Source organism: Pocillopora verrucosa, chromosome 3 (genome assembly GCF_036669915.1).
Source record: "Pocillopora verrucosa isolate sample1 chromosome 3, ASM3666991v2, whole genome shotgun sequence".
Lineage (NCBI taxonomy): Eukaryota > Metazoa > Cnidaria > Anthozoa > Scleractinia > Pocilloporidae > Pocillopora > Pocillopora verrucosa.
Window position 1 is genome coordinate 7,394,264 of NC_089314.1, and position 21,259 is coordinate 7,415,522.

The 21,259-nt window shown below is 37.7% G+C and overlaps 1 protein-coding gene across 1 annotated transcript; it reads right to left on the reverse strand.

The window, feature by feature from the left end:
- Positions 1-162: 162 nt before the first annotated feature.
- On the reverse strand, positions 163-21,017 carry LOC131782759 (NLR family CARD domain-containing protein 4-like). The gene is made up of 13 exons (XM_066163680.1): positions 20,827-21,017; positions 18,059-18,382; positions 14,499-15,223; positions 13,771-13,953; positions 12,418-12,522; positions 11,754-11,843; positions 11,318-11,572; positions 10,238-10,342; positions 9,781-9,870; positions 9,129-9,218; positions 5,043-7,891; positions 1,715-1,955; positions 163-1,014 (listed from the first exon to the last, which is right to left on the reverse strand). Exons 3-12 carry the CDS (start codon positions 15,208-15,210, stop codon positions 1,758-1,760), a joined length of 4,677 nt encoding a protein of 1,558 aa, XP_066019777.1. The 5' UTR covers positions 15,211-15,223; positions 18,059-18,382; positions 20,827-21,017; the 3' UTR covers positions 163-1,014; positions 1,715-1,757.
- Positions 21,018-21,259: the final 242 nt, after the last annotated feature.

Genomic DNA, 21,259 nt, shown 5'->3' on the forward strand with positions numbered 1-21,259 from the left:
TTCTATGCGTGGTGCGTTCAGCCGTTAAAGAACTATTTCAATGGCTGTGCTTTAGGATCCAGGCAACAAGGATAGAGGTCGTATCTAGAGTCTTTTTCAACCACTCATGCCATCTATAACTACAAAGAGACAAGGATATTTCACAAAAATCCTTTTAATAAATCAATAAAAGTGAGGCTAAAAAATGTGACAACGTTGGGTAAAAACAAACCAACTAAATTTCTATTTACAGTGACAAGTGAGACAAACAAGCATTTAAGTTTGTAACACCAATTATCGACTTAAAATTTTCTGATAATGAAAAAATTTCCCATATATCTCCAATTTCAAGCATCATCAATGTAAAGCATCGAAAAATAAGCCTTCTTGAAAGTACAACGCTGTCTGTCAACTGATCCAAGCTCAAGGAATCATTCATCTGTTCCTTTTCTCAGTCGGCTTTTTTTGTAAGGAGAAAATAAGCTTGTCAGCTAATTAAAATTAATTGAACTAATTAGTTTGAAGTAATTGAGTTGATTAATTTGAGTTAATTAATTGAAATAAATTGAGCTTGTCTTCTGCCAGGGTCTCAGCTGCTTGAAAAGATCGAATTATTGGGAGAGTGAAAATTGAGGTTTGGGAAGGAAAGGAAGCTCCTCTCACTCCTTCCCAGACCTCCAATGTCTCACCTCACACCCTTGACTGTCTCCAAAAGAGGAGAGCCTGGCATAAACGACTAAAGGAGTCTCTTTCTTCGCGTCAAAAAGTCACATTTAGGATCCATGCTAAACTATTTTACTCTGACGTCCTAAGAAATTCGTTTCGCGTTCACATCGACGAAAACACTGAGTAACATCCAGGTAATTTACTGCTGAAAAGAACTTGCATTTCCGGTTACAGTATAAGACGTTTCACGCGGGACTAGAAATTTGGGAACTTCAGGAAACCACCACGACAAACTAAAGGTCTAAATTATGAGCAGAACACTGGCTCAGCACCTGCGTTTTAAAACTCAGTTCATTTCTCAGCAGTCCCCTGCAAAACAACAACGTGAAATCACTAAAAATTTGCGTAATCTGAGGAGGGAAATACTGACGGTAAATTATCTAAGTTTCCAATTTGAACTCGACGCTGCTCTTATACGTTTTGCTGAAATATAGGTGTAGGGCCGTAAGAGACAGTAAGCACGTCCAGAAATTTGCGAAATTCTAAATAAACAGTAGTCTCCATTTGGCGCGAATATATGCACGTTGTTTTTCGTATCTTTTGCTGTTCGGAAATTATCCGTTCCGAGATGCGAAAAGTTTCCGAGAGTGAAGCTCGAGGAAAAGTGAGAGCTTTGAGCAACCGATAATATCTAAGGACAAATATACGAAAATATTTTTGCGCCAAATGGAGGCTATTGTGTTTATCTTCCTTGTATTATTTTTGCAACGCGCGGGGAAAGTGTTTACGAAAAGTTCACCGTTTATTACGTAAGATGTTCACTTTTCAGTGTTCGCTGGTACAACTGTATGAACACAAAAACATGTCCTTTCTTCTGTAACAACCAACAGCCAACAAAAACCGTAATGGACGAAAAGTTTGAAAATCGGGGAATATCAGGTAGGGTTTATTCAAGGATATTCTGCAGTTTTGAGCTAGTGGATATTCGGTCACACGATGCATTTAGACCAATCCCGCGCGCGACCAAAAATATTTGATGGAACATATTCTGAAATATCATTCTTCTTACTGCTCGCTAAATCAGTTGCCATGGAACCTTTTCTTCCGTGCGTTCAGTCAGCTTCATCATCATCATCATCATCATCATCATCGAAATCATCGCTATCTTCCTCTTCGTCGTCATCATCATCATTATCATCATCGTCGTCGTCGTCACCATCTTGCTCTTTTCTGAACCTTATTCCTTTTTTTTTCAGCTCAGCTTCTGTAAGAGGTCGCTTGATCAACCTTGCACCTGCTATATCAATTTCCTAACACAGGACAAAAAAAGGACACAACATCAACCACAGCACCAATTATGTGAAACTCTCAACTTGCATTTTCACACCAGATAAATATTTAAAACACCTTGAAACTCCCCACGTATATCGGAATATTAAGTTTCCTTCGCTTGGAAAAATACACCTGTTTCATTAATTCTATGCAACACTCAAATTACATTTTAGCACACAAGATAAGTATTCGTCGCATTCAAATACATTTCTCCATATAGCGGGCAGTGAAAGAGAACATACTATTTTGAATTCAAATATCTACAATTGACTACAAGACTTTATTTTACAGCAAGGAAAAAGATCTCAGTTTCAAATAACAAACAACAATGGTCCCTGACGATTAAAATGAGATGAAGGTTAACAAACACATAAACTACAATAAATATTAATTTTTTTTAATAGGACGAAAACTGTCTAATATCTTCGAAACTATTTTTCGCATACAAATCATTCAAATCATTCAATAATTTTCCAACCTTGTACGACTACATGCAACGAGTTTTATTCCAGTTAACTTCTCCACAAACATAATTGTTACACGATTGTAAGTCAGACAACTCTAAATATTTCTTTTTGATGATTCGGTGTTCTCGCTTTAATGTTTTTCTTCACCTTCCTTGGAGCATCCTCTCAATGAAACCGTACTTTTCTGTCAATACTGTTTCAATCATATACGAGACACTTAAAAAAAATAATGATAAAAAAAAAAATTCAAAACAACTTAAATGTTCTCACTTGTGCCTCGCTGAACTAACGCCTCCTTAGCTATCCTCGTATTATTTCATGCTACAGTAGTTTCTAGTTTGCTTAGTTTTGAGATTGGAAGGAAGATGTACCATTTCCGTATTCCTAGAAGCAAAAAGGAACGCACAACTCCACAGGAAAGACAAGACAGCAACGAGTAACGAAGGCAGGTCCTTTATTCTGGTGATGGCGATGAGAATAAGAATTGTTTATGTTCAGGGATGTCGCAAAAATATGGGAAGCTGCGTAAAGTGTACAAAGAATCAGCTCCACGGTGTGTGCCAAATTGAAGTTCAAAAATATATCACTTTTTAGGATTTACACTGACACGAAACCAAGCAGAGACAAACACATACGATAGTTAGTTGAGCAACTTCATCATCAACAATGTCGTTCTTTAATTTTTCTTCAAAAATGAGCTTATGTGACGCGGAAGACCGATGGGCCCTACAATCATCTGACAGTCACAAAATATGAGCAGTGTAGCCAACGAAGAAAAAAAATCAACTGATAAATAAGAATAAGGAAACCATTTAAGAGCGAGTAAATTATAGCGCAGTGCCGAGTTTGACTGGTGGCCGCGTGTCACGGGTCGCACCTATGAAGTTTAAGCTTTTAAAACGATTTGTTTTGCTTTTTCGTTTGTTTACTAGCGGGGCGCTTACGCATGACGCACAGCAATGTTTCATTCGTAAAGCACTAATTTTACTGGTTGCATAACATAACGTCTTTTCTAGATCTTTCAGCTGAATGAGATGTCAATGGAAACTGCACCTCAAAAAGGCTTCTTCTCTCCACTAGTTTAATTAGTCTGTGCAGGCGCTTTATTTTATTCAGGACGTGGTAATTTTGCTCTTATTTGGGTACAGAATGGAAACAACGAGCCGAAGCGCTCGTCAGTGGTGACCCTCTTAAACACTTTTACTTGATTTTTTTTCTCTCCTTTTTCATCTTTCTTCCTTTTTTTATGCAATACGAGTACACAGTCTCCCCCTCCCTCCTCAGGAAAAAAAATATATATACCCATCGAATTTCATGCCCGCCTCTCTTCTTTTTTCAATTGCTTCTCGCCATTTTCTCTTTTTTTCCTTATTACCAAACCCGGAGTACTTTGCTCTTTATTCTATGTTGGTGAGGGTTTAGCCATATATTTTCGTTTAACGCACTTAAAGGGTTTTAGAGTGTAAGGTTTGAAATAGTCATTTTGACAAATTCACTTTTTACAATGTTGTTCTTTAATTTTTCTTAAAAAAATAAAAAAGGCTTCTATGACAAAGGCGACCAAGGGCTCTACGAGCATCTGACAGAGTTACTCAACATGAGCAGTGCAGCTAAAGACAAAAAGAATCCAACTGATAAATAAGAAGAATGAAACCATTTAAGTGCAAGTAAATTATAGCACCGTGTAGGTTTCTTTTTGGATGTTAATCATTTCACCTACAACTTTTGGTGAATTATTTCCTATCATCAGTACAAACCTTTAAAACGTAAATTTATGACAATAAAATCAACATGATTTTCGCTTTTCAAAACACGCATTTGGATTTAACACAAGAAAAAACCTTTTTTATTTGGTTCTTTCTATTTTGTTGGGTTAACGCTTCCTGTTAATAAAAGCGAATAGATGCTGCTACAGATTGTCAGGAACAACGTCATCAAATCCAAAGCATGTATGGGTTCACAGAAATTTCAGGGCACATAATCAAACCCAAATAAAAGCATCTAATAATAACAACACAAGCCTAAAAAATTCAAAAATTAACATTGCGCAAAGAAGTTTGGTCCGAGAAAAATTCTCACAATTCATCTTTTTCTCTCTCTCTTATGTAAGGAATAGCTACAGAAGATTTCTCTAACAAGATTTCGCTAAAACTCAAAGGCCGATCGAATGAACTCGAATGAATCAACCTCCCAAAGTTTTCAATTAGGTTTCAGTAATCAAGCATCCACTACACTGGAAACTACTGTCTGTAAATAATATCAAAGTTTTGAAAGCTAAATTTGTTTATGTCTTAATTTAATCTTAGACAAATTTTTCTGGAAACCATAGTCAAAGAAGCATTACATGAACCATTAAAGTACTTAACATGGGCTGTTTACGGTCTCCGCCATCCCCAACAATTGCTCCTGATGTCACAAAATAGAAATAGAAAATTTCGAAAACAGTGACTGTTCCTGATGTCTACATTCTTTCCCATGCAGACTACTCTGATAAATTTTATCAAAAGCAACTTGCTGGGAACAATATCTAGTGCAATTCTAAGGAACGTCTAACTAAAGATTAGATACAACTAAGTGAAACAACAAAAAGACTCTTACATGGTAATCAGTGGACAAACTGATGCCTCTCCCTTTTACTGCTGTACACAACTCTTCAATCTCTTCAATCTGAACACTAAACAGATACAGGTACTCCAGCTTTGGAACACTGCTGAGATGCTGAACTAGGTCCCTGACTCCTCTGCCAAGTGGATTCCACCCTAGATCAAGATTTCTCAGCTCTGGTACATCCTTAAGTGCACGAGCCAGTGCTGATGCTTCATCTTTACCCATATTTGTAGACGACAGTTTCAGCTGAGTCAGATTGGGTACACTGTTCAGGTTCTTGGCCAGTTCAATGATCCCGTGACCCAGTGCATTGTGAGACATATCAAGACCGCTCAGCTCTGGTACATCCTTTAGTGCAAGAGCCAGTGCTGATGCTTCATCTTTACCCATATTTGTATACGACAGGTTCAGCTTAGTCAGATTGGGTACACTGTTCAGGTTCTTGGCCAGTTCAATGATCCCGTGACCCAGTGCATTGAGAGACATATCCAGTTTTTTTAACTTGTTTAAGTACTGTAATGAGGCAGCCAGTGCAGCACATTCCTTTTCTCCCATTTGTACACATTTTAACTCTAAAATAGTCAACCGTGGCGTGTGATGAAGATTCTTGGCCAAATGACTCACACCGCTGTGTAAGGGGTTCCCTGACAACCTGAGCACATGCAAGTTTGGAGAGTGGTGCAGTGACTCAGCAATAAAAGCAGCACACTTTGCTGTTAGATTCATATTCACAAGTTTTAAACTGTGGAGATTGTCAGTAAAATTAATTCTGTGAATCGCGTTCTCAATCGAATTACCTTCCAAGGCATCTGTCACGGGCCCACATATCTCAATATCTCGAAGAGCTGTTACTAAAGGCAACAAGTTCTTCAACAGAACAAAATCCTCAACTGTTTTCACACGTAACTCAACCTCTCTCACCAGTGACAAACAATGTTGTTGTGCCTGGTCAGATCTGTTCTCAGTCAGAGACAGTGCAACGTTGTTGTCCTCATTCTCTCCCAGATTATCCACAGGTGGCTGAGAAGAACAAACCGGCGCTGATATCAGTTCAGGAAGATGTTTAGAGCAAAAAACAGCATCTGTTATGCGACGTAGATAGATAAAGTTTTTTTTTTCGCTTTTTTTGAGGAAAAGGTTCGCATCGCGTAAATCGGCGTATTTTTTAAAATCCTTAACTTCTCCAGAGCACGCTAAAACGACCGCGTTCAAGTCAGACAATATGGATAGAATATCATCACAGTTACCCTCACGATTATCATATTTAGTTATATATTGAAAAAATAAATAGTTTGGAAAACTGGCGGTGCCTTTGAAGAAGTTTTTCTCAGTAGCAGTAGACACATGTTTGTCATGAAGCATTACGACATGGTTAACACATAAGAGAAATGCAGAATACACAGCTAGTCTGTCTGACTCTGGACAACAGAACAAACAATCGACACAGAGTTCAATGAACTCATTTTGTGCTCTAGACAAATCTTCGACAGAAGGCGTCCTAGTGAAATTGTAATTTGTGAGACCTTCTTTCTTTCCGACATAGTGTAGATGATCAAAAACAATGCCGACAGCATCTGATGACAACTCACAAACGAATTTGAGAACTTCGTCCATCTTCTTTGATTTTTCAAACGTATCCATTCCTGACAGGCAGGTGACAGTTTCATTCTTCTTAACCTTCACTTCTTGAACGATGAACCAGGCGGCGAGAAACTCCTGAACGGACTTGTGAAGAAAATACACGATCTTCTCACGGTTCAAAGCGGAAAGTTTGGAAACTTGAAAAAAACCGACATGAATAAGCTTCTCGAACAGATCACCTTTAGGAAATTTACTGAAGTTAAAATGAAGGCAGTCCTCCAAAAGAGCATCAAAAGCAAGTTTTCCTATTTTGGAAAGTTCCTCTTGATATTCATCTATGCTTTTATCTGTTGCGACGTAGTCTGAGTCTTTAATAGCCATATGATCCAAGAGAGTCTGAATAAATTCTACGTAAATTTCCGCACGAGATGTTGGTAATTGAGGTTTTTTCTTCTTCCACAGAAGACACAACATCAACAACAATAGCGGAATCTCTGCCATCTTCACGAGGTCATGCTTTCTTAGGTATTCAAGAAGCCCTTCAACATCTTCCTCTTCAGGAAGAATCTTATTTGCAAACTGTTTCTTCTGTTCCCAGCTATCGAACCCGTTAAGTTCAAACTGAGCGTGACTTGGCACTCTAAGCTCATCCTCTTTCACTGGCCGCGTTGTGATCATTACACAACAGTCTCTCAGTTGACTGCCTCTCCAAATCTGATGAATTAGGGATGATTTTCCACCGCTGTATTCATCATATCCATCCAAAATGAGCAGCACTTTCTCCTGGTTCTGACGTACATATTCACACAAGTTATTGACTGCCATCGGGTTATCAGCAGACAACAGTTCCGCTGTTTTTAACATGGTACAGAGGTCCGAAATATCACAAACGTCTCGTAACCTGATTAACAGTAAAAGATTGAACTTTTCGAGGATCTTCTTTCTGCCATTTGTCCAATCCACAGCTGCTTTTTGAGTGAAAGTAGACTTTCCTATTCCAGGTCTTCCATACACCAGAATTCGTCTACGGATGGGATGATCTTCGTCACCTTCAAATACTTCACTGCTGTCTCCCAGCTTTTTTTTCGTTGTCCCGTCAGGCTTCCTGTGGTCTTGTAAAAACGTTACTTGTATGTAAATGCTATTAATGTGTACCGTGTTGTCTGGGTCCCATGGTGTTATTTTCACTTGACACATGGTGTTGTAAAACGCCCTCAACTGATTCCGGCACCATTCCCAAAATTCTGTTACAGACGAGTCTGTAGACAAAAAACAAATAGCTTGGTAAAAATTCTCTTTCTCCCCCATCGAAAAGAAAATCACTCAAGAAGGGTTTTTGAACAATAAGGAGAATAATTCTTTCCATCTGTAATTTGTAACTTTGACGACGTCACTCTATAATTCCGAAGGTAAATAATCACATTTTCACTAACTGATCACTACGGTGTTCTTTTTTTTTTTTGTTTTCGCTTGTTTTTTTGTTTTGTTTTTGGGGGGGAGGGGGAAGGTTGGGGGGTTCGATTTGCCCCTAATTCACGAGTACAGTCTCCGATCGTCCCGTGAAGGAGAGAAGCGTGGGCTCATTTCACGAACAGCGGCTGGTAATCGAGGCTATTGTTTGCTCCGCTACACAAAAATCTTAAAAAAATATATTGATTTGTTCTGTGGCAAGTGAAATTATTATTAAGACAAACATTAGGGAAAACCTCAAATATTGTAGTAACCATGAGTTTCTAAAGCTTAAATTCGAACATTAGCCCCTCGTTGGACCGATTGGGTTGTGTGTGGTTTATAAAATGGAGGTTGTGCTAAAAGGAGGGGAGGGGTAAGGCGGGAGATTCTAGGTGTCTTATGAGTATGTTGCAGCTGAGCCCTCCCTCTCTTGCTAATGCAATAACCTTTTGCAGATTTTTTCAGACCAGTCCCTATTTTCATTGTTAAACGCCGTTAATCTTGCTTCCACGATTTCGAGATGACGCGCAACTGTCTTCCATTTTTCGAGTTTCTGCGAAAGCCTCTCTAAATCTTCGTCGCTAGTAACTCCTTGCAGCGAAGTATCAAGAGGAGAGGATAGCGAGTAGTAGGTATTGCATCTATTCATGCCATTTTGCTGGATCCACGCATTTTTATTTTACAAAGGCAGGGGGAAGGAAGATGGGGTTGGGGGGTTAGGGATAACGGGCACGCCCATAGATTTTTTCAGACCATTCCCTATTTTCATTGTTAAACGCCGTTAATCTTACTTCCACAATTTCGAGATGACGCCCGACTATCTTCCATTTTTCGAGTTTCTGCGAAAGCCTCTCTAAATCTTCGTCGCTGATAACTCCTTGCAGCGAAGTATCAAGATGAGAGGATAGCGAGTAGTAGGTATTGCATCTATTCATGCCATTTTGCGGGATCCACGCATATTTATTTCAAAAAGGCAGGGGGAAGGAAGATGGGGTTGGGGGGTGGGGGTTAACGGGCACGCCCATAGACATGTCCTCATTTTACCTCTTTTCTTTGGAGTCAAGGCGTCACTCGGAGACGACTCTTCATAACGGCGTTTCACCTTTGGCGGAGGCAAATGTTTAGTAGAATCACCTGCATGATAACAAATGTAAAAAGATAATTAGACCAGAACATATTATTTGAGCCAACAGATTTATTGTAGCAATGGAGCTTTTTCCTTTCCTAATAAAACGTCTCCTCATGAATTTGTTTCCAGGCCAATTCGTACCACTGCATTATGCAACCCTACTTTGCATCATTTGACACAAAAATATACACGCCCACATACGCGACCAGAAGATTTCTTTTTTTCCTTTTGTTTTTTTTTCCAGCCAGTAAGAAAAATTGTCATCGCCGTGTAAATATCTCTACTATGCGATCGAGCGAAAAGCTTCAAAAAAATCTTTTCCATACAATAAGCAACTTGGGTAAAGCCACTCTGAATTTTCGCCACTGAAAACTCCTTGCTTGACTACAAACATAAAGACATCACAGCAAAGCATCAAGATGAGGGGATAGCGAGTAGTACGTATTGCAACTATTTATGCCACTTTGCTGGATCCATGCATATTTATTTTACAAAGGCAGGGGGAAGGATGGTGGGGTTGGGGGGTGGGGTTAGCGGGGCACGCCCATAGACATGTCCTCATTTTACCTCTTTCCTTTGGGGTTGAGGCGTCACTCGGAGACGACTCTTCATCACGGCCTTTCACCTTTGGCGGAGGCAAATGTTTAGTAGAACCACCTGCATGATAACGAATGTAAAAAAATAATTAGAACAGAACATTTTATTTGAGCCAACAGATTTATTGTGGCCAATTTGTGCCATTGCGTTATGCATCCCTACTGTGCATCATTAGGCACGAAAAATGCACATCCACATACGCGAACAGAAGATGTCATGTTCTTTTTTTTTTTCCTAGCCACTAAGAAAAATTGTCATCACCACCTAAACGGATTTGGTGACATACCATTTATATCTCTACTTTGCGATCGAGCGAAAAGCTCTAAAAAAATCTTTTCCATACAATAAGCAGCTTTGGTAAAGCCACTCTAAATCGTTGGGGGTGTGGGGGTTAACGGGCACACCCATAGATATCTCCTCACTTTACCTGCGACACGAGTTTTTCCTTTCTTCGGAGTTAAGGCATCATTCGGAGACGACTCTTCATCATGGCGTTTCACCTTTGGCCGACACAAATGTTTGCTAGAATCACCTAAATGACAACAAATGCAAAAAAAAATTAGACCAGATTTTTTTGAGCCAGCAGATTCCTTGTAGCAATGGAGCTATTTCCTTTCCTCATACCACGTTTCCCGAGGAATTTGTTTCAAGGCCACTTTGTGTCATGTGCATCATTTTACACGAAATATGCACGCCAACATACGCGAACAGAAGATTTCTTGTTCTTTTTATTCTGCCAGGATGAAAAATTGTCATCGCCACGTAAACGGATTTGGTGACCTACCATTTATATCTCTTGCATATCGAGCGAGAAGCTTGAAAAAATATTTTCCGTACAATTAGCAACTTGGCGGGAAAAAAAGACATTCACTAAAAATGAAAACTTTCCGCTTAAAAGTTTTAAGGTTTTTCCCTCGTTTAGGACCATTTCGTGCGATTGCGTTACGCATCCCGACATGTTATATATATCGTTTTACACGTGATAGGGAGGCCCACATACACAAACTGATTTTTTTTTTCGAGTTTGGTGACCTATTAACTTGTCTTTTTAAAATTCGAGCAAAATAATTGGAAAAAACCATCCTTTTTGTAAAATAAACAGCCAGTGTAGAAAGACATAGTCGTTAAAATAGGAAGTTTGTGTATTCATCGAAAAATTTATCTCTGATGAAATAAAACTCACCAGTTCGTTTCTTACGATCAATGGATACCAAAGCCTAAAAAGTAGGAGGAAATACTGGCAACCTTACGCTTACGGTTGGCAGTTAAGTAGTGAGTGAATTTTGCGCTACCAGAAAACTACATGAAAATATACAAACGCATCAAATGATCTTCCTTCACTTTGATTTGGCTACCGACAAATGAAGCGACACTTTTCCAGTTTCGAGGCACTGTCAAAAACGTACATAAAAGATACAGTGGCCAAAAAGCATGGTGTCTGAGAGTTTGGCACTATACTTGTAGGTAATTGTATTTTTATTGAATTGCAAGATTAGTGATATATTACCAGTGATAAATTGCTCGGCTAAATCTGTGCGATTAACCAATGAATGACACAATGCATTATGTAGGACCGTGTATGTTGCAGCTGAGCCATTCCTCTCTTTCCAATGTAATAACATTTTGTAGATTTTTTCAGACCATTCCCTATTTTCATTGTCAAACGCCGTTAATCTTGCCTCCTCAATTTCAAGACGACGCCCGACTGTCTTCCATTTATCGAGTTTCTGCGAAAGCCACTCTAAATCTTTGTCACTGGGAACTACAAAAATAAAGACATCACAGCAAAGCATCAACATGAGGGGATAACGAGTTGTACGTATCGCAACTATTCATACCATTTTGCTGGATCCACGCATTTTTATTTTACAAAGGCAGGGGGAAAGAAGATGGGGTTGGAGGTGGGGGTTACAGGTACGCCCATATATATGTCCTCACTTTACCTCTTTCCATTGGAGTTGAGGCATCACTCGGAGACAACTCTTCATGACAGCGTTTCATCTTTGGCCGAAGAAAATGCTTAGTAGAACAACCTGCATGATAACAAATGCAAAAAAATAATTAGACCAGAAAATATTATTTGAGCCGACAGTTTTATTGTAGCAATGGAGCTTTTTCCTTTTCTAATAAAACGTCTCCTGATGAATTTGTTTCAAGGCAAATTCGTGCCATAGCATTATGCAACCCTACTGTGCATAATTTAACACAAAAAAATCCACGCCTATATACGAGAACAGAGGATTTCTTGTTTTTTTTTTCCCAGCTAGTAACGAAAACTGCCATCGCCACGTAAATGGATTTGGTGACATACCATTTATATCTCTACTTTGCGATCGAGCGAAAAGCTCTAAAAACCTCTTTTCCATACAATAAGCAGCTTGGGTAAGGCCACTCTAAATCTTCGTCACTAGGAACTCCTTGCTTGACAACAAAAATAAAGACATCACAGCAAAGCATCAAGATGAGGGGATAGCAAGTAGTACGTATTGCAACTATTCATGCCATTTTTCTGGATCCACGCATATTTATTTTACAAAGGCAGGGGAAAGGAAGATGGGGTTGGGGGAGGGGTCACCGGGCACGCTCATAGATATGTCCTCATTTTACCTGCAAAACGAGTTTTTCCTTCCTTTGGAGTTAGAGCGTCCTTCGGAGACGACTCTTCCTTACGGCGATTCACCTCTGGCCGAGGCAACTGTTTAGTAGAACCCCCTGCGTGATAACAGATGTAAAAATAAAAAAAATTAGACCAGATTTTTCGAACCAACAGATTCATAGTAGCAATGGAGCTATTTCCTTTTCTCATGAGACGTCTCCTGAGGAATTTGGTTTCGAGGCCACTTCGTGCCATTGCATTATGCATCCTACTGTGCATCATTTTACACGAAATATGCACGCCCATATACGCGAACGGAAGATTTCTTGCTCTTTTTTTTTTTTTTTACCAGGAACAAAAATTGTCATCGCCACGTAGACCGATTTGGTGACGTACCATTTATATCTCTTGTTTGCAATCGACCGAGAAGCTTGAAAAAAATATTTTCCTTACAATAAACAACTTGGGGAAAAAAGAGGGACATTCACTAACACGAAAACTTGCAAGGGCACTTGTGGCACATGCACACTTGTATCGCATTCTTCACAAATATTTTTAAAAAAACTAATTGGGACAGATTTTTTCGGTCAAATGATAAGCTTTACACAGCCTTGACGATTTTCCTTTTCCGCTTAAAAGTTTTAAGGTTTTTCCCTCGTTTAAGGCCATTTCCTGCGATTACATTACGCATCCTTACATGTTATACATATCGTTTTACACGTGATAGGGATGCCCACATACACAAACTGAATTTTTCTTTTCTTTAGTCTGGTTACCTATCATTTACTTGTTTTTTTAAAATTAGAGCAAAATACTTGGAAAAAATTATCCTTTCTGTAAAATAAACAGCCAGTGTAGAAAGACAGCGTCGTTAAAAAAGGAAGTTTTTTTTTTTCTTGTATCTTTGTATTCTAGTAGGTGGGCAAGTTGCTTTCTAGCAAACTGATATTGACTTAGCTATTCATCGATCATTGGAGACCAAAGCCTAAAAAGCAGGAGGAAATACTGGCAACCTTACGCTTTCAGTTGGCAGTCAAGTAGTGAGTGAGGCAGGAGTTTTTAGGTGTATTATTGGGGTTTGGTGGTCTTCTTCTCAGAGGGAAAATGCTCTCAAAAGCTTAAAAGAATCCCAAACATTAGCAGAGTCGGTGAAATTGCTGACAAACATGTAACATTTCTGATCCAAGAGCTGTTCTGATTTATCAGTGCATGATCATAGGTCATTAATCATGTTTTTAATTTAGTTTTGGTAGTTCGGTTCCAGCACATTTATAAAACACAAAACTAAACAGCATACAAGACTAGCTAGAGACTGCGAGCAAATATAGTGCAGGCCTAAAAAAGATAAAAGCTGATCTGTTTACCTTTGTAATGTGGCCAATCTTCAAAAATACTGCACTGGTTTAGAATGTTGGCAACAAGAGAAGCTGCTGTTACACTTGCAAATGTTTGCCAGTTTTCTCTCTCTTCAGTTCCATCTGCATATCCTGAAATACCCTTGACGACGACCCACTCCATTTTCAGTTCATGTGCTGCACTGAAAACTCCTGAGACATACAATAACAAGCTATTATGAATAAAACAACAAATTTGCTCCAAAATCTATTGATTTTAACCTCTTCCATTGTTACCAACTTGTTATCAAATATTTGTAAGGAACTAGACATATGTTTTGGAAAGTCACCTTACATATACTAGGTGCAAAGCTAGTCCATGTAGCATGAGCTTCTCCCAGGTCCCATACCATTCAGCCACTAAGACTGTACCCTTACTCCCTCCACATGTATATGAAATACTGGTAAGTTCATCAGTAGCCATCTATACTCCTAGGTATAGAGACACACTCTGAGGGTAAAGCCAAGACTACAACACAATCACTTTAGCCCAGGGCTTGAACCCAGACCTCTTGATCAGAAGTTCAGTATGTTCACACAGTCAAGCCAGTGCATCTTTGACACTGGTAGGAAAACTTACCAACCACAACTGATATCATATAAGTAACAATTTTCTCTCCCAGGATACAAATATATCCAAATATCTCTTTAAGTAGATTTTACAGTAACAGTTACTTCAAAGGAAAAAGAGATCTTACCCTCTCCTTCTGTCTCAATTGCAATTGCTCCAGGAAATGACTTCACTAGTTCATCTCGTCGCCACTCAGCTTGTACGAGCTCAGAACCACTCAAAACCTCACCACAGTGGACTTCAACTTTCCTTTCTTTAGGATTTTCTAGGGGTGGATTCCAACCATAAGCTGCATATTGAATGAGAGCAGCAATGTCCCTGCTTACAGGAGTTGTTAACCCACAAAATTTCTTTCCATCCTTTGTAATTTTCTGATAGGAATAGGTTGTGAGCTTTTCTGAAACAACCACATCCCCCAGCTTTGTTGATTCCTGATTCATACCACTACAGTGGCCCACAGTAAAGACAGCTTTTGGCCTCAGCTGAGTGACAGCATTCTTTACAACAGTCAAAGCACCACCAGGAATTTTAGAGCCCTCTGAGCATTTCATCAAAGCAACATTCAGTTTAACATCTTGATCTTCACCAATGCTTCCAAAGTATACAGGACCAAGCCCTTTGAAATAGCTTCTAAATGGATCATTAATGTAATAGTAGCAACTTAAGAACTCACAGTCCTTCACTGTTAACAACAGAATGTCAATTGGGAGTTGAACATCCTTCCAGCGTTTAAAATTCTGGGTTAGTTCACTTATATCTGGAAGACTAATACTGATCTTTGGTGGGTCACCATAAATGTTCTTTGAACTGTTCTGGTCAGTTCTCACAGTTACTGACATTGCCAATCAGCTTCTGAAAATAAAAGCAATACAGAAACATATAAAATTAATTTGATGGAATTCACCATATTTAAGCTTGGACACAATAACTAGCCTCAAGTCCTGCCCATTTAATCAATGTTTAATTGATGCAACTGTAGAAGTTAAGGTTAATTTATTTCAGAACAGAATTCTATTAAGGACAATCTGCTTCACTGCAGAAATCTACAAAGACAATCGTTTTAAAATCATCAGTCATAATAACTGAAAAATACAAAATCAATCACAGTGGGTGTCAAAGCCAATATAGATTTGTGTATTTATATGACCTTGTACCATATAAATGTAAAATCCCTGGAAGATATGAATATTCACATATCTGGTGGCAAACATCAAAGAAAACTGGACACCTCTACAGTTTGTACAACTAAGCTTATACTGTACTGACAGATCAAAATAATGATAAAGAATATCAACCTAAGGTCTTGTCTCAAGCCTGATGCTCAGAGGTTGCATAAAATTTATTTTTAAGTTTAAGATCCTTTTCTTAAAGGCAGCCAGTTATATGTTTCACACTTTTTGAAACAATATATTCTTATCAAAGCACTAAGTGATAATTTTAAATTTTTTTAAGGTGTTTGGATGGTGGCACTGATTTATTTACCATTAGCAACAATTAGGAAACAGAATAGTGTGTAGCACAATTCCAGCTTGAGTGTTGAACACTGTGATGGTCCTTAACCATCATTAACTGATGGTTAAGTAACTGATTCATTTTTGATAAGTGACAAAGGAGAGGGCAGTGTTTGTAGCTTTAACCATTTCTGCTGCCCAAGCATATGATGGTCTTTAATTAGCCACTGATACTAATTTATTTTTGATTAATGAAAAGTAAACAGTATAGTGTGTGTAGAATTATTCCCACAGCCTATGCATATGACAGTCTTTAATCAGCAAGTCATTACACCTGTTCAAATCAGTCTGAAAGGCAATCAAGTGGAGGATTGGACCTTTTTGAAAGAGAGAACTTGAAAAAAAGTTTAACAAATAACTCTCAGAACAGTGCTGTGAGAAAGGAAACCTACCAAAAAGCTAAAAATTTACTAGTTGGTGATCACATAGAACCCAACAGTTTGCATTGTTGAGCAATGCTTATTTCACAGTGTCAAACATGAAGATGGAAAAATTGACACCAAAAACAGGCAACAACAATTGGCATCTGGTTGTTTAATGTGTATTGAACAATGAACTGATCTTCTGCATATTGGTAACAGGAATAAAGAGCTGTGAAGTCAGGAAGTGAATCAAAGCATTAACACTTGATGAGGCAACTGATAGAACCAGAGCTGGAAAAATATACACCATTGAGCTGAGGGACATAGGGAACTGTAGAAACACCTTAAGTGCAGTCCAGAATGGGAAAAAGAAATCTGACACTATGCAAAAGGTACCAATGCTGAGACTGTGGAAATCCCATGAAACAATGCACATCAAATTCCTGCCCCTGGAAAAAATGTAGCAATTAAGTGTTGCAAAAAGAATTATTTGTTACAATATGCACAGCCCTTGTCAGTATTGGAGGAGATAAGATCAGAAGGGAAATTTTTAACAAGGAACTGTGTCAAAGAAATCTGCCACTTTCAATCAAGTTGACAACTCCAAATCAGAAGCAGGTAGTGATCATACAAAACACCTGATGGACCCTCAGCTAAGGGAAGGTCAGAGAGCTGTGAGTGGCCGGCAAAACCATGCAAACAGATTGTAGCTCAGAGGCCAATTGACCTGACTAATTATGGAAGATTACAAAAAGCACTAAAAACAGATCAAGCCTGGAAAACATCCAAGCTATCTTGAAACCCACCAGTAAACTTTGCTCCATGCATGTATGTGTAAGGTTTAGTGTGAAATTCACATCACTTAATGGGTTCAAAATTTTGTAAAATCAGCTATAAATTGCTCTGAAATAAAAGAATGAAGTTCTATTTACCAGTAGTATTATAGGCTACTTCAAGCTTTTTTAATGGCTTGGTAATACAAAAGAGTGCTACAAAAACAGCTACCACAATCAAGTCAGCAGGAGAAATGGTTTGCTTGAGCATAATATTATCAATCATGATATATTAAAGTTAATTCAACACCTACATTGCTTATTTGTTGTGATTGATGAGAATGATTAGCTTTGAAAAATCAGTTTAAATCTGAACCACTTCATCTACAACAATGAGTTATAAATGGGTAGTCTGCTTAAGGATTTATGCACAACTGGAGGAGAAGGAGTTGAGTGGCTGCTCAAAAACCTTTTGAGTTTTCTCAAACAATCTAATACTTGACAAAGAATTAATCCTCATGTTCCTCGTCACTTACTTCTTGTTTGCCCTGTGGCAATTCCAGAAATCTTTGTGCGAACACAACTATCTGATTACTGGCAACTCTTTCATTGGTCACCTCAAAATAAGCGAAACAAAATTCAAGTACATGTAAGCTTAGTTTTGTTTTGACTCTGTAAATTGTCTATGATGTACTTATATTCCTGAACATTCTTACCTCACTATGCTGTGTCATGCTAATTCTTGTTTACATATAAAATTGAATATGATGTTATCATAAAAAAAGTTGAGAATGTTAACCATCATACTGGTGCACAATGTATCCTTACACATGTACATGTACTGTGTAATGGAGCTCAAATCAAGTAGTTGTGGTTATCAGTTGATGCACTCTGTTGCAGACTACTGAAGCTCTATTGTCAGCTGAAGATCTATTTATTATCATCAGTATCATCATCATTATTATCATTATTATTATTTTTATTTTTTTAAACATTAATCTATATCTAGATGTCAATTATACATACAAGATAAACACTCACTTCTCAAGTTGCTTCTCCTGTGAGATGGTAGCAGTAGTTGAATTAAACTCTCAGGTACTTGCTGTTGCTGGATTGAATCAACAATACCATCCACCAGATAAACCACTGACCCAGTAGATTGTGTGGCAGATTGTGTTCACAACAATCTACTGGGTAGTGATTAATCTGGTGGACAGCAAAAAATTCAACCAGCTGTTGGAGAAATTAACTGCTCTCTGAGAAAATTACTGTAAGTTGTGGCTGTTGAAGTCAGTCAAGTACCAGAACACTAATGCAGCTGTTGGAATAGAACTTAACCAGAATTCAGAATATTCTGCAACTCAGCTGCAAGGAAGTAAAACACATATGGATCAATTATCATTATTTATCCAATAAACTGAATTATATGCACATTTTGATGGATTCTTACATCAAAATGTGGTAAGTACATCTGTAGCACACTAGACTGCACCTCATGTGCCACTTTTTTGTTCTTTGCACATTTTGAGGTGAACTATGATCAATACCTAAACAGACACACAACAACACAAAATCTATTTAATCAAATAGAATAAGCATTCACTTTACAATTGAATTGGCGTGATCATCAAAAAATTACAAGTTAGTTGTTCAGACATTTAGTTTTAAAATAATGTAACATTCGTTCTTTGCTCCTGAACACCTGAATTTGTAATTAAAACAGGATCTCATCTCTGAGTCAAATGTCAAAAACAAGAAATGATGAGAGGAACAAAAGCCCTATAGCAACAATGAAAAAATATTTCTGTACATGATGAAAATGGTTAAGTAGATGATTTGCATCAGCTGTTTATAAAGTTCATAATTTAGTTATTTCATGAATATCTCCCAAGAACTGATTGATAATTCTCTTCTCTTGCTGCTACACATTTCCTTGTAAACTGGTTATGAGAATTTGGTGTTCAATCAAGATAATATCTTGTATCTGATAAGTTTGAGTAATCTCACTACCTTTCTGTTGGATAATGTATCAACACTATAGGGAGAAGTTACATGTTTATCACTTCTGGGAGTGAAAGGGATATTAATGTTTAACCAGGGCACTCACAACATGGTGATTCTTAGAGAGGCTTGTTTACAAAAGTTAAAAGCAAACACATATACTTTAAAAATGCATACAAAGACAAAATATCACAAACAAAATTCCAAAGAAAAACAAGCATAAATATAGTTCATAACAACAAGGCCTGAGATTGCAACTTGACCTCGCTGTCAATGAAAGTTGACCGTATGAGACTAGAATGTTACTGTTAGTAATGTTAGCAGGAGTCTATTTTGAGTTTTCTCAGTGTTCTTCGTGCAAACCAGCATTCAGGAATACACAAATGAATCCATAATTTTTCCCATTAACCTCCAACACTGGTTTTCAGTGAAGTTTCAAGGGCTTTGAAAATTTTTTATATTGCAATTGAAGAGAATATTATTTTTTTTGGAATCATTGAGACTTAGCAACCACATCATTGCTTCAAATGGTGACAGAATCCAGTTGTTTAATTAACACTTGGCACCCAAGTAAAGAAGTTACCCTGAGTTAGCAATGAAATAAAAACAGAAGAAAGAGAGCATTTCAAAGTAGCTTAGATTTGAAACAAGAAGCTAAGTAGGCATTGGAAATAATACAACTGATCATTACTAAACTTTGAAAAACTATCAAGTCCAAAAGTACAATCAAAATCATAAAAGCAGTAAATTAAAATAAAATGAACACCATACAGAGGTAAGAAACTGATAGGAGTGATTTAGTCACAAATGATACTCCCATGCATTTGATGTCGAATGTGATCAAGAAATTTTAACAAAAAATTGAGCAAAGCAAAGCCGTTTGAAGTGAAGCCATTGAGAGTTAATTACTGAACTTCAGGTAGAATTATCTCACCATTAGAAGATTCAAACTTAGTATATACTCTGCAGTGTCATAGCGGTGATATTTGAAAAGTTATTACGGCAGCAAAAAGTAACAATTAAGATATAGAACTATTGTCAAAATGGCAAATTTAATACATCAAAATTAACTTCAAGATAGAGATGATTCAATTAAAGTCAATACTAAAGTGAGTGACAGTTATGAATTCAACAACTGTTGGGAAAGGAAGCGGGGCAAAGTCATGATCATAAATACTTGTTGCATTAAAACAACTAGTATCGATTCCAAAATTATGATTTACAGTGTACAACTTTTGAATCAGGTTTAAGTAACGTTTCATAACGGGTGTCTTGGCTTTAAAATTTCGGTTCACTTATATAACGACTATTTTTCCGAGCTGATATGCTTTTAAATGTGGTAAATTTAGCTTTAATTTGCAAACTGATGTCGATTAAACGATACCATTACTTTTAAAGTGATGTACTCTTTGCAAGCAGTTACCAATGAATTCGAAGTTCATCGATTTTAAAGGAACAGTCTCAAATTATTGAAATAAAACAATCGAACAACCAAACAACAGAGAGATACTGGAAAAACAAAGAATTTATACACACAGCTCCATAAAAATAAACAGGGATAAATATAAACAGGGAAATGATGACACAGGCAACTTTCACTATCATGATGAAGCATCAAAGGTTGCTGATCTCATATTTACATAAACAACTATTTCAAATATCAATCTACAAAACTCATTTAAGTAGCTCTGAACTGGGCAATATTACATTTTCTCAAGCGAACACGGGTAAGATATCTTGGACATCTAGTAAAAGCCATCTAATAAATGCATTCTCCCTTACGTTGGCAGAGTACAGTCAACCCTTACCTGTTTCATCTTTACTCGACGATAGCACATGCTCGTGTTTAACGAAAGTGAGCCACAGCTGTTGTACAACTTCAACTTGGTTAAGTGAAATTTACATAACGAACTGTTTTACAAGGTCAGAGCCGGGCTGAAAGGAGGAAACACAAGGATTCTTTCGCTAAAATGTTAACTTCACTCAATCACTCAGTTGATTTCACAAGGGAACTCTGCATTCCACGGCCAGTCAAGCTTGCCAGTCACGTGATAAGCCGCAAGCCGGAAGTGCTGAATGTTTTTAAAATATGTTTCATTGTTATTGATCACTCCTTGTAGTAGTAATAGCTTGGCTCAACATATTATAGATGACCTTTATGCCACAAAAAGAAAGAGAAATGTTCAGTGAAATGCTGGAGTAAAAACATTCCGTGCCTCTTTGAGGACATGTTGAATGTTG